This window comes from Panthera onca (assembly GCF_046562875.1).
Source record: "Panthera onca isolate mPanOnc1 chromosome E1 unlocalized genomic scaffold, mPanOnc1 haplotype 2 h2.Chr16_ul_1, whole genome shotgun sequence".
NCBI lineage: Eukaryota > Metazoa > Chordata > Mammalia > Carnivora > Felidae > Panthera > Panthera onca.
The window spans coordinates 89,937-103,421 of NW_027675808.1; the positions used below are offsets into that span (position 1 = coordinate 89,937).

The 13,485-nt window shown below is 38.4% G+C and overlaps 1 protein-coding gene and 1 long non-coding RNA gene across 7 annotated transcripts in view; one reads left to right on the forward strand and one right to left on the reverse strand.

The window, feature by feature from the left end:
• LOC144615216 (uncharacterized) overlaps positions 1-13,485 on the reverse strand; it is a 48,943-nt gene that overhangs the window by 11,809 nt on the left and 23,649 nt on the right. For all 6 annotated transcript variants that reach the window (XM_081794672.1, XM_081794669.1, XM_081794671.1 and 3 more), the window contains 2 exons: positions 7,629-7,700; positions 6,991-7,065 (listed from right to left, as the gene is read on the reverse strand). In XM_081794672.1, the coding sequence (XP_081650798.1) occupies positions 6,991-7,065; positions 7,629-7,700 (147 nt within the window). The remainder of the gene's footprint in view (positions 1-6,990; positions 7,066-7,628; positions 7,701-13,485) is intronic.
• LOC145715108 (uncharacterized) lies at positions 624-13,319 on the forward strand. The gene is made up of 2 exons (XR_014137120.1): positions 624-706; positions 13,283-13,319. It is a non-coding gene; the product is annotated as an uncharacterized LOC145715108 (long non-coding RNA).

The window sequence follows — 13,485 nt, forward strand, 5'->3', positions numbered from 1 at the left end:
CTATAAACTCACAAATCCAGCAAGGTCAATGAAATCTGAGCACAACATGGATTAAACTACATGTTTAGTTTAATCCATTAAACACGGATAAAACTACACCACGGCACATGATAATCAAACTGGTCAAAGCCAGCGATAAAGAGCAAATCTTAAAAGCAGCCAAAGGAACAAAACCACACATGACACACAGAGCAACAAAGATATAACAATGACAACATATTTCTTGTTGGAAATAATGTAAGCCAGAACTCGGTGGGGCAACATCTTTCAAGCAGTGAAAAGGAGAGGGGGACCAAATAGCTATCAAGCTAGAATTCTATACCCAAATCTTTCAAAAATAAAAGCAAGACAGACTATCTGAGACATACAAGAGCTGGAAGAATTCATCATTAGCAGGCTTACACTGTAGAAATGCCAAAGGAAGTATTTTTTTAAATGTTTATTTGAGAGACAGAGAGAGAGGGCACGTGCAGTATGCGTGTGCAAGGGGGAAAGAGCACTGAGGAGACAGAGAATCCCAAGCAAAGCCCAACGCGGGACTTGAGCTCACAAACTGTGAGATTATGACCTGAGCCAAAATCAAGAGTTGGATGCTTAACTGACTGAGCCACCCAGGTGCCCCTAAAGAAAGTATTTTTAAGCAGAAGGAAAAGGATAGCAGACGGAAATGTGGATCCACACAAAGGAATGAAGAACATTAGAACTGGTAACTATATAGGTTATGATTTCACTTCACTATATGTATGTATATCATTTCACTATATGATTTCACTTATATGTAGAATCTCAGAAAAAAACAAACAAACAAGGGGTGCCTGGATGGGCTAAGTCGATGAAGCATCCTACTCTTGATTTCGGCTCAGGATCTCAGGGTCGTGAGATCGAGCCCTGTGTCAGGCTCCACACTCAGCATGGATTAGATTAAGATTCTCTTAAGATTCTCTCTCTCTCTCTCTCTCTCTCTCTCTCTCTCTCTCTCTCTCCTCTGCCCCTCTCCCCAACTTGTACACTCTGACTCTAAAATTAAAAAAAAAATACACCAAAAACCATAAGATACCTAGGAATAAACCTAATCAAAGAGGTAAAAGATCTGTATGCTGAAAACAATGGAACGCTTATGAAAATAAATTGAAGAAGACAGAAAGAAATGGAAAAACATCCCATGCTCAAGGATTGGAAGAACAAATATTGTTAAAATGTCTATACTACTCAAAGCAAACTACACATTCAATTCAATCCCTATCAAACACCAGTATTTTTCACAGAGCGAGAACAAACAATTCTAAAAGTTGTATGGAACAAGAAAAGACCCCGAATTATAATGTTGGGAAAAAACAAACAAACAAAGCTGGAGGCATCATGATTCTGGACTTCAAACTGTATTACAAAGCTGGAATCATCAAGACAGTGTGGTACTGCACAAAAACAGACACATAGATCAATAGAATAGAATAGAGAACCGAGAAATGGAGCCACAAATATATGGTCAACTAATCTTCGATAAAGCAGAATATCCAGTGGAAAAAAGATAGTCTTCGCAATAAATGGTGTTGGGAAAACTGGACCGTAACGTGCAGAAGAATGAAACTAAACCACTTTTTTACACCATACACAAAAATAAATTCAAAATGGATGAAAGACCTAAATGTGAGACGGGAAACCATCAAAATCCTAGAGGAGAACACAGGCAGAAACCTCTTTGATCTCAGCTAAAGCAACTTCTTAGTAGAGACATGTCTCCAGAGGCAAGGGAAACAAAAGTACAAATGAACTACTGAGGAGTGCCTGGGTGGCTTAGCGGGTTGAATGCCTGACTCTTGGTGTTGGCTCAGGTCGTGATCTCAGGGTCGTGGATTGAATCCCGCATCAGGATTCTCTCTCCACTTGAGATTCTCTCTCTCCCTCTCTCTCTGCTCCCCCCCATGCATACATGTATGTGTGTGTCCATGTTCTTAATTAATTAATTAATTAATAGGGGCACCTGGGTGGCTCAGTTGGTTAAGTATCTCACTTGGCTCAGATCATGATCTTACAGTTCGTGAGTCTGAGCCCCGTGTCAGGCTCTGTGCTGACAGCTTGGAGCCTGGAGCCTGCTTCAGATTCTGTGTCTCCCTCTCTCTCTCTGCCCCTCCCCTGCTTGCACTCTGTCTCTCTCTCTCAAAAATAAACATAAACAAACAAACAAACAACATTTTTTTTAATGAATTATTGGGACCTCATCAAGATAAAAACCTTCTGGGGCACCTGGGTGTCTCAGTCGGTTAAGCTTCTGACTTCAGCTCAGGTCATAATCTCACGGTTTGTGAGCTCGAGTTCCGCATCGACTCTCTGTTGACAGTGCGGAGCCTGCTCAGATCCTCTGTCTCCCTCACTCTCTGCCCCTACCCCACTCTTGTGCTCTCTCTCTCAAAAATAAACATCCATGAAAAAAAGATAAAAAGCTGTACAGCAAAGGAAACAATCAACAAAATTAAAAGGCAACTGATGAAATGGGAGAACATATTTGCAAATGACATAATCTGATAAAGGGCTAGTATCCAAAATATATAAAGGACTCAACACCCAAAAAATCAAATACATAATCCAGTTAAGAAAAGGGCAGAAGACATGAATAGACAGTTTTTCAAAGAAGACATCCGGAAGGCTAACAGACACATGAAAAGATGCTCAATATCACTCATCATCAAGGAAATACAAATCAAAATCACAATGAGATACCACCTCACATGTGTCAGAATGGCTAAAATTAATAACTCAGGAAACAACAGATGTGGAGAAAGGGGAACCCTTCTGCGCTGCTGGTGGGAATGCAAACTGCTGTAGCCACTCTGGAAAACAGTATGGAGGTTTTTAAAAAGTTAAAAATAGAACTACCCTACAACCCAGCAATTGTACTACTAGGCATTTAACCAAAGGATACAAAAATGCTGATTTGAAGGGGCATGTGCACCCAATGTTTATAGCAGCACTATCAACAATAGCCAAAGTATGGAAAGAGCCCAAATGTCCATTGATGGATGAATGGATGAAAGATGTGGTATATATATACAATGGAGTATTACTTGGCAATCAAAAAGAATGAAATCTTGCCGTTTGCAACTACATGGATGGAACTGGAGGGTATTACGCTAAGTGAAATTAGTCAGTGAAAGACAAAAATCCTATCACTTCACTCATATGATGACTTTAAGAGACAAAACAGATGAACATAGGGAAGGGAAACAAAAATAATGTAAGAACAGGGAGGGGGACAAAACAGAAGAGCCTCATAAATATGGAAAACAAACTGAGGGTTACTGGAGGGGTTGTGGGAGGGGGGATGGGCTAAATGGGTAAGGGGCACTAAGGACTCTACTCCTGAAATCATTGTTGCACTATATGCTAACTAATTTGGATGCAAATTTTAAAAAATAAAAAATAAAACAAGGTAAAAAATAAACAAAAAATAAACAAAAAACCAAATGAATGAATAAACAACAACAAAAAAGAGAAAACACTTGTAAATACGGAGAACAAACTGGGGATATGGACAAAATGAGTGAAAAGGGTTAAGAGGTACCAACTTGCAGTTATAAAATAAATAAGTCACCAGATGAAAAGTACAGCATAGGGAATATAGTCAATAATACTGTAATATACTTATTGTGGTGAGCATTTCATAATGTATATAATTGATCACTGTGTTGTGAGCATTTCATAATGTATATAAAAGATCACTGTGTTGTACACCTGAAACTAATTTAATATTACATGATCTATATATACTTCAATAAAAGAGATAATTGAGGGGCACCCAGGTGGCTCAGTCAGTTAAGCATCTGACTTCAGCTCAGGTCATGATCTCATAGTCTGTGATTTCAGGCCCCACATCAGGCTCTGTGTCTACAGCTCAGAGCCTGGAGCCTGCTTCAGATTCTGTGTCTCCCTCTCTCTCTGCCCCTCCCCCACTTGCACTCTGTCTCTCTCAAAAATACAAAAATAAAAAAAGATAACTGACTATTTAAACAAAAAAAATAATATGGTGTGCTAAAAGTAAAATGTATGAAAACAATAGCACAAAGGTCAGGAGGGGAACAATGGAAGTACACTATTTATTGTAAGGTTCTTATACTATTCATGAAATCATATAATATCATTTGAAGATAGACTGTGATAAGTTAAACATGAACACTACAAACCATTAAACAGCTACTAAAATAACAAAACCTGAGTTGTAACTATTTATCCCCCCACCAAAAAATAATAAAACGTACTAAATCAACCCAAGAGCAGGAAGAAGAAGAAAAAGAAAAAGAAAAGAAACAAAGAACAGATGGGATACATAGAAAAGAGTAGACAGTAGCTTTAAATGTAAGCATATAAATAATTACATTAAATATAAATGGTATAATCACCTAATTAAAAGATAGAGTTGTCATACTGGATAAAAAAGCAAAAGCCAACTATATGCTGTCTATAAGATTCATCTTCAATACAAAGATATAAGTAGGTTAAAAATATGGAAGAAATTATGCTTTGCTAACACTAATCAAACGAAACCTTGAGTGGCTATATTTACTATAGGACAAAGTCAATTTCAAAGCAAAGATATTACCAGGGATAAATGAGGTTATTCCATTGTGATAGAAATGTCAACTATTAGAAAAGACATAACTTAAGAATTTATGTATCTGATAATAGAACTTCCAAATATATTAAGGAGAATAGGAAAGAGAGACACATAAGCACTCAATTATAGTTGGAGATTTCAATATCCCTCTCTCAATAATTGACAGAAAAAATATATAGAAAATGAGTAATGATACATCAGACTTGAAAAATACTACCAACCTACTTGACCTAGTTGACATTTATAGAATACTCCACACCAAATCAGCAGACTACATATTTTCTTTCAAGTGGACACATAATATTTATCAAAATAGGCCATATTCTCATCTATTACCAGAATTCATTGGCTATAAAACAAGCCTCAATAAATTTAAAAGGATTTCAGTCATCCAACATATTGTTCTGTGACCACAATGGAATTAAATAACAAATTAACAGATCTGTAAAATCTCCAAATATTTAGAAACTAACCAACACACTCCTAAGTAACCCTATTGGTCAAATAAGTCAAAATGGATATTAGAAACTATTTTGTACCAACTGAAACTGAAAACACAACATGTCAACATGTGGGATGTTGCTCATATAGTATTCATCTTCCCCAGTGTCCACTTTTAAGAAACTAGAAAAAGAAAAGGAAATTCATCACTGAGTAAGGAGAGAAAATGGAATGATAAAGATCAAAGCAGAAATTTTTGAAAAGGAAAACAAAAATAGAGAAGTCAGTGTAATGAAAAGGCACTTTTTAGAGAAGATAAGTAAAACTGATAAACTTCTGGCCAGATTTATCAAGAAAAGACAAGAGAAGACCAAATTATCAATATCAAAAATGAGAGGAATGACATCACTACAATTCTACAGATACTAAAAGGATAATAAGGGATTATTATAAAATACTTTATGTCAATAACTTCAAGATGAAATAGATTCCCTGAAAGACATGAACTACTCAAAAAAATAAAGTATGTAATTTAAGTAGCACTATTACAAAAATAAAATCTGTAGTTTAACACTTTCTCACAAAGAAAGCTTCAAGCCCACATGGCTTCACTGGTGAATTCTAGCAAACATTTAAGGAAAAAATAATGCCAATTCTGCACAAACAGTACTAGAGAATTGAAGAGAGGGGAATACTTCCCAACTCAATTTTAAGGCCAACATTCACCTTATGAAAAATAGATAAAGACATTAGAAGAAAGGATAGATAGAAGATCTCATATACTGCTGGCTGGAATGCAAAATGGTACATCCACTTTAGAAAACAGGTAAGCAGTTTCTTAAAAAGTTAAATATACACTCAGCATATGATGTAGCAATCCTGCCATTAGGTATTTTACCACCTCCCCCCTCCCCCAATGAAAACATATGCTCACACGAAGACCTGCATGTAAGTGTTTTAAGCAAATTTATTCGTAAAGGCCAAAAAGCTAGAAACAACTCAAATGCCCATTAACTGATGAATGCATAAACAAACTGGTATATCCTCACAACTGCAATACTACTCGGCAATAAAAAGGAAATGAACTACTGACATGTGCAAAAACATGGATGAGTCTCTGGGGTGCCTGGGTGGCTCAGTCACATAAGTGACCGACTTTGGCTCAGGCCATGATCTCATGTTCCGCAGGTTCATGTCCTGTATTGGGCTCTGCGCTGACAGAGCCTGGAGCCTGCTTCGGGTTCTGTGTCTCTCTCTCTCTCTCTCTGCCCCTCTCCTGCTTATGCTCTCTGTTTCTCAAAAATAAATAAACGTTAAAAAAGTTAAAAAAAAAAACATGGATGAATCTCAAAAGGATTATGCTGAAAGGATCCAATCACAGAAGACTGCATACTGTATGATTTCATTTATTTATTTTTTTTAATGTTCATTTATTTTTGAGAGAGAGAGAGAGATGGAGTGCAAGTGGGGAAGGGGTAGAGAGACAGGGAGACACAGAATCTGAAGCAGGCTCCAGGCTCTGAGCTGTCAGGACAGAGTCCGCTGCAGGGCTTGAACTCACAGACCGCGAGATCATGACCTGAGCTGAAGTCGGACGCTTAACTGCCTGAGCCACCCAGGTGCCCCTGGTATGATTTCATTTATAAGACACTGTGGAAAAGGCAAAACTATAGGGACAAAAATTAGGTTGGTGGTTGCCAGGGCTGGTGGTGAGAAAAGGGGATTGGCTGCAAAGGCACATAGGGGCCTTTTGGGGTGACAGAAATGTTCTACGTCTCAAATGTGGTGGTGGTTACATAACTACACGTTTGTCAAAACTCATCAAACTGTATGCTTAAAAAGAGTAAATTTTATACCTCAATAAATCTGACTTAAGAAAACAATAAAACAAATCTAAGTAAACAACTAAGTGAAAATACACATAAGAAAAATCAACTTACAGTGTTTCCAATTCAAGGGTCATCATGAGGAGGCTCTCAACTGTTGTAAGTGACACCTGTGTTGATCCCATGTCTCTGAAGGAGAAAGCCCAAACATGCGTGATTTGAACCCAAGGATAAAAATTCTGTACCTAAAAAGATACTTAACAACATGTGATTACTTCAATTCTGGCTTCTTTGTCAAGTCAGCTCAAGAGTTTTCTTGCTATGGACAATAATTTCAGAAAGCTCCCAATGAAGACATTTTATGTGCATCATCAAATTAATCACCTTGGTGCTCAACAGTACAATCCTTTTTACTCTTATCCTCATTTTCATTCTCAGTTGCATCCACCTCTCTTGATTAGTCTTTTTTTCTTTTAATATACACCTTACTCCACTTTCCACTTTGAGATAAATGGTATTTCTACCTACATCTACAAGTCCCATGTCTGTTATGTGTTCTTCAATACTACTCCTTCCTCTGCAGGCTATCTTGCCCATATACGTTTTTTCTTTGCTAATAATGCTTATTTCAATAACCCAGTTAAAATTTAAATTACGACTTTTTAACCAAAACGCAAAATACTTAATCTTTTGATGACAACAAAAAAGATCAGAAATCATCTCATGAGCCATGAGATTGTTGCAATACTTACAAATATTTTAATGCTGGCAACTTAAAAAGATAGGAATCTTCAACAGTTGACAGAGGGTTACGACTGATAATTCTGAAAAATGCAATGGAATTAAAATTATCTGCATTTCCAGTAATGACTACCATGAAAGTTTATGTTCATTTTGGGTGTATGGAACTGGAAGGTGAAAACTAATCATTTTCTGCCTTTGCCTATAAATCACCCTTAGATTCTGTAAAGCACTCTTCCTTTGGGAACTACCCAGCTCTCTGGACGATAAAGTGGAGAACAGAAAGAGGAAAAAAAAATTTTTTTTTTTACGTGGACAGCAAAGCAAAGATATGCCAAAGAACTTTTTGGGCTGAAAATCCTAGAAGTGACTATGCTGGTAGGAAGCCCAGGCTCTGTAGGAAAGACTGTTTCTAGTGTCCTCTATAATTCTAGGTGCTTTTCCTTTATCTCTAGAAATGTAAAAAATTCCACAGTTTAAAACACCCGGTTAAAGACAAAAATAGGACCAATTTCTCAGTTTGGGGGCCAAAGACAAAGGGATTAATCTAAGAGGAAATGGTGAAAGCTATACCCCCACCATGTGTATTCTCCTATGACAGCCTTTGTTAGGTGGCATATGATCCCGTTTCCTTATCCATCTCCTGGACTGCCAGCTCCTTGAGGGCAGGGACCATGCTCTATTGTCATTTTTGTCCCTGTGCCTGACAGAGTGCTTGTTATTTACTAGTTACTTAGTGAAGGCTTGTTGAATAAATAACATTTTGTCACTGTTTGACACAAGTTTTTATTCCAAAATGCCGAGTAGATTTTCTTCTCAATTCTTTACAGCAAAAATAAAGTGAAGGAAACAGGAAGAAAGAAAAGAAAATCTGCCTTTAAGTTGACTCTGCTCAAGAATCATCACTGTACTTTTGCAAAATTATAAGGATAATCATCACAACCAATACTATTGAGCTATAGGGCATCTGTGATCAGCATTTCACATTTAAACCTCACAATAACCTTATGTGATAGATACATCATTACCCCATTTTACAAGTGAGGAAACTGAAGTACAGAGAGGTTGTATAATTTGTCCCAGTTTGTCAAGCCAGTCAAGAAGCAGAGCTGGAATCTGAACTCAGTTCTGACTCCAAAGCCTGTATTTAACTTGTATGAAAAAAAAAAGGGGGTTTAAAATAGCCGTTACCTTAAACTTAACTTTGAGAGCATTAAATATAGAAACACTTTGCTGAACTTCATCTCTCCATCTGGGAGAGCTTCTCTAAGAATTACATTTTCTATTTTTATTCCTTTCCTCTAATCATCTCCCATGATTAAGTATTTAATTAGCCTGTGATCATTGAGACTTTAGAGATTTCATTTTTTATTTTTGTATTCTATTTTTTGAGAGAGAGAGTACAAGAGTATGAGTGAAGGAGAGGCAGAGGAAGAGAGAGAGAGAGAATCCCAAGCAGGCTCCATGCCCAGTGCAGAGCCTGACATGGGGCTTGATCCCATGACCGCAAGATCATGACCTGAGCCGAAATCAAGAGTCAGGCAGTTAACTGAGCCACCCAGGTGCCCTGAGACTTTAGACATTTTAAAGCCCTGTTACAGGTGAATCAGTGAAAATGAGAAAGGAAGGACGTCTGAAAATTCATCCTTCCGTAAAAGCAACAACAACAACAAAAACTAGCAAAAATGGTCAAAATCAACTTTCTCAGAACTTTGGAAATTTTAACCAATGGGCTTGCAGCAACCCGGAGAGCATTTATTAAAGAAAAAATTACTAATTTCTATGAGAACAGTGAGCTCTGTTGTTTTAACTTGTCCTCAACCTCTGCTCTCCATCCTGATGGTAGCCTTAAAAATTGCCCACATCCCAGGGGAACAGAATGGAGCTGAAGTTCCTTAAAGCCTCATTCCCAAGGAACAAACTGTCATTGTTTTACCTGTCTAGTGGGGTCCCTAAAAAACTTCACTTGAAAGCCTTGCCCTTGACCTCACTGAGAACTGCACAGTGCTAAAATAGCCTCTTCCCAAGGGGCATTTTTTGAAAACAATTATAGATAAATGTTTTAATCTGGCAGCTATGTGAGGCAATTGATAACAAGACAAAAAATAGCCTAAACAAAAAGCCTAAAAGGAAAAAGCTGAGAAATGAGATGTCCATAGGGACTTTGAAATGCTCCAACATCTTCCTGGGTAACTAGAAGACCACAAGACATATTCCTGGGAATGTAGAAAAAAAACCTTAGCACTAATAAATGAGTTCAGCAAGGTTACAGGACACAAGATCAATATGTAAAAATTAGCTTTATTTCTATACATCAGCAATGACTATTCCAAAAATGAAATTAGGAAAACAATTCCATGTATAACAGTACTCAAAAGAACAAAATACTTAGGAAAACATTTAACCAAAGAAGTGCAAGAATCACACTAAAAACCACAAAACGTTGTTGAAAGAAATTAAAGAAGATTGAAATAAATGTAAAGATATGCCATGTTCACGGATCAGAAGACAATAGTGTTAAAATGGCACTATACCCCAAATTGAACTGTGGTTTCAGTATAATCCCTATCCAAACCCCAACTGACTTCTTTCCAAAAATTGGCAAGCTAATTCTAAAATCTGTATGTCAATTCAAGGGACCGAGAATAGCCAAAATGATCTTTTTAAAAAAAAAAAAAGTTTATCTATTCATTTTGAGAGACAGCGAGCATACACACCCGTGCAGAAGAGCAAACATGAGCGAGTGTGAGTGGGGAAAAGTGTGAGCAGGGGAGGGGCAGAGGGAGAAGGAGAGGGAGCATCCCAAGCAGGCTCCATGCTGTCAGTGCAGATTGCAACACAGGGTTCCATCTCACAAACCATGAGGTCATGACCTGAGCTGAAATCAAGAGCCGGCCACTTAACCAACTGAGCTACCCGGGTGCTCCAAAACGATTTTGACACAGAACAACAAAATGGGAAGACTCACATGCCCTGGTTTCAAAACCTACTTCAAAACTACAGTAATCACGGTGTGGTACTGGCAAAAGAACAGACATGTAAGTTGATGGAACAGAACTGACAGTCCAGGAACAAATCCTCACATTTATGGCCCACTGATTTTCAACAAGGGTGCCAACACCATTCAACGTGGGAAGACTAGTCTTTTCAAATGATGCTGGGACAACCGTATATCCCCATACCAAATAATGTAGTTGGATTCCTACACTTCACACCATATATAAATATTAACTCAAAATGAGTCAAAGACCTAAATGGAAGAGCTCAAGCTATAAAACTCTCAGGAGAGAAATCTTTATGACCTTGGATTTAGGCGCCAGTTTCTTAGACATGACACAAAAAGCACAACAAACCAAAGGAAAAATAGATAAACTGGACTTTATTTAAAAATAAAAAAACAACCCAAAACTATCATATGTCTGATACAAGTCTAGTATCCAGAACATCCAGAATATATAAAGAACTCTTAAAACTCAGTGAAAAGACAAATAATCAAATGTTTAAATGGGTAAAGGATTTGAAGAGACATTTCGCCAAAGAAAATACATGAATGGCCAATAAGCACATGAAAAGATGCTCAATGTCTTAGGTCATTAGGGAAATATAAATCAAAGCTACAATGAGATAGTACTCTACACTCACTAAGATGGCTATGATCGAACAGAGAGACAATGATAAGTGGTAGCAAGATTTGGGGAAACCAGAATCTTCATACATTGGTGGGAATGTAAAATGGTGTAGTCACTGTGGAAAACAGTTCGGCAGTTCCTCAAAAGGGTTAAATATAGAGTTACTACATGACCCAGCAATTCCACTCTTAGGTATGTACCCAAGAGAATTAAAAACATATGACCACACAAAAACTTGTACATGAATACTCATAGCAGCATTATTCACAATAGCCAAAAAGTCAAAATAATCCAAATGTCCAATAACTCACGAATGGATGAACAAAATGTGACTGGAGCACCTGGGTGGCTCAGTCGGTTAAGCATCTGACTTTGGCTCAGGTCGTCATCTCACAGTTCATGAGTTCGAGCTCTACATCAGGCTCTGTGGTTTTGGATCCTCTGTCCCCCTCTCTCTCTGCCCCTTCCCTGCTTGTGTGTGCTCTCTTTCAAAAATAAATAAACATTAAAAAAAGGAATGAAGTACTGAAACATGCTACAACCGGATAAATCTTGAAGCCAACAAGCCATGTGAAAGAAACTAGACACACATTTCTATGAAATGTCCAGAATAGGCAAATCCATAGGGGCAGAAGGTAAATTAGTTGTTGCCAGGGGCCTGGGAAGAGGGGAGAATGGGGAGTAAAGGCTGATGGGTATGGTATTTCTTTCGAGGGGGGCGATGACAATGTTCTGGATTAGCAGTGATTATTGTCTATCAAAGTATACCATTGGACTATATACTTTATAATGTTGCATATTCTATTATGCGGACTATATCTCAATTTGAAAAAAAAAAAAAAAAAGAACCATGTTGTGATAAATAGAGAACCAGTTGCCAGAAGATCAAACACGTTAGTAGGTGGAGAAAAGGGGAGCGAAGACTCAAACTCTTCCACGCGGAGGTCAGAGGGAGTTAGCGGTGCGGCTGGGAGCCATGCATTTTTGTTCTTGCCTTGGAAACTCCCCTATTCTTCCTATTCCAGCCCCTTCTTCTACGTTTTTTCAGGCCCATTAACATGTCGGGTTTGTGTAACACTAGTTAATATCCAGTCAGACAATGTTATGAAGAGAAAGAACGTGAGTGTCACATGTCTGGTTAAACACAGTTCCTCAACCTTGAGGCTCCGAATGTCCTTTGGCTTTGAAAACATAAAAATGGCATTAATACCTACAAGCTTACTGGCGGGCTCTGTGCAAGTAACCTCTTCCACGTGTGTGTCTTCCCCTGCCCACTTCTCCCCCCCCCCCACCCCGCCCCCCTGGCTCCCTATTAAGAAAGACTATGAAGAATTATGCAGCCAAAACAATTTAGTAGTTTGTTATCCTTCCCCCCAACTATCTCAGTGCTCTACCCCCACTGTCCCCCCCTCTTTCCTGGTAGCTCACCCATGGCCTTATACCCATCGGCTCGGTGCTTCCTCTTACCCAGGCAGCCCTCCTGCTGAGATGAATGCCCTGTGTTTATCTGTAGTGAAAACAAAATACAGGCCACTCCAAGTTATCCTATCTCCTCCTGTCTTTAGTGCCGCCTTCTCTTCATGGAGCTATTGTGCCCGAGCCAAGGGGAGAATGAGAACTGACCCGACAGGTTACATCTGCTGGACCGACAGCAATTGTCTTTCCACAGACTGCGATACGCACGAACGGTGGACGCTGCACTAGACATCATCTCCATTTCCGTTCAATTCCCTCATTTTACAGATAAAACGTGTGCTGACTCAGTCTATTGGCTTTTGGATATTCGTGGGCTTATCTTTATGGGAGTAAAACATAACAACAGTTATCCTCAAAGACTGTCTCATAATCAAAGTTGAAGAAATACTGTTCTAGATATTTTTTTGTTTTTTAAAAACTCTATCTTATTTGAAGAGGAAAACTCAAGTATTTTTGCAAAAGCTTTCCGTTGCAGAGCAACGGGACAGACTAAAGGTAGCTCACAAAATAAGGGAACATTTCTTACGTGTTATTTTTTTTTTCTCCAAATTCTTCTACAGAGGTCCAGACAGATGGGCTACGTTTCCTTTCTATTAACTGAGGAGACAGAGAAGACTTGAGGACTGAAGCTTGTCACCACTGTCCTGAATGTACTGAAATCCTAACAGCTTTGGCTGAAAAAATGTCCAAAGCAGGCAGTGAAAATACATTTCAAATAGGACAGACTCCAAACTCTCTATGCTGGAATCCCAAGGCATGGAGG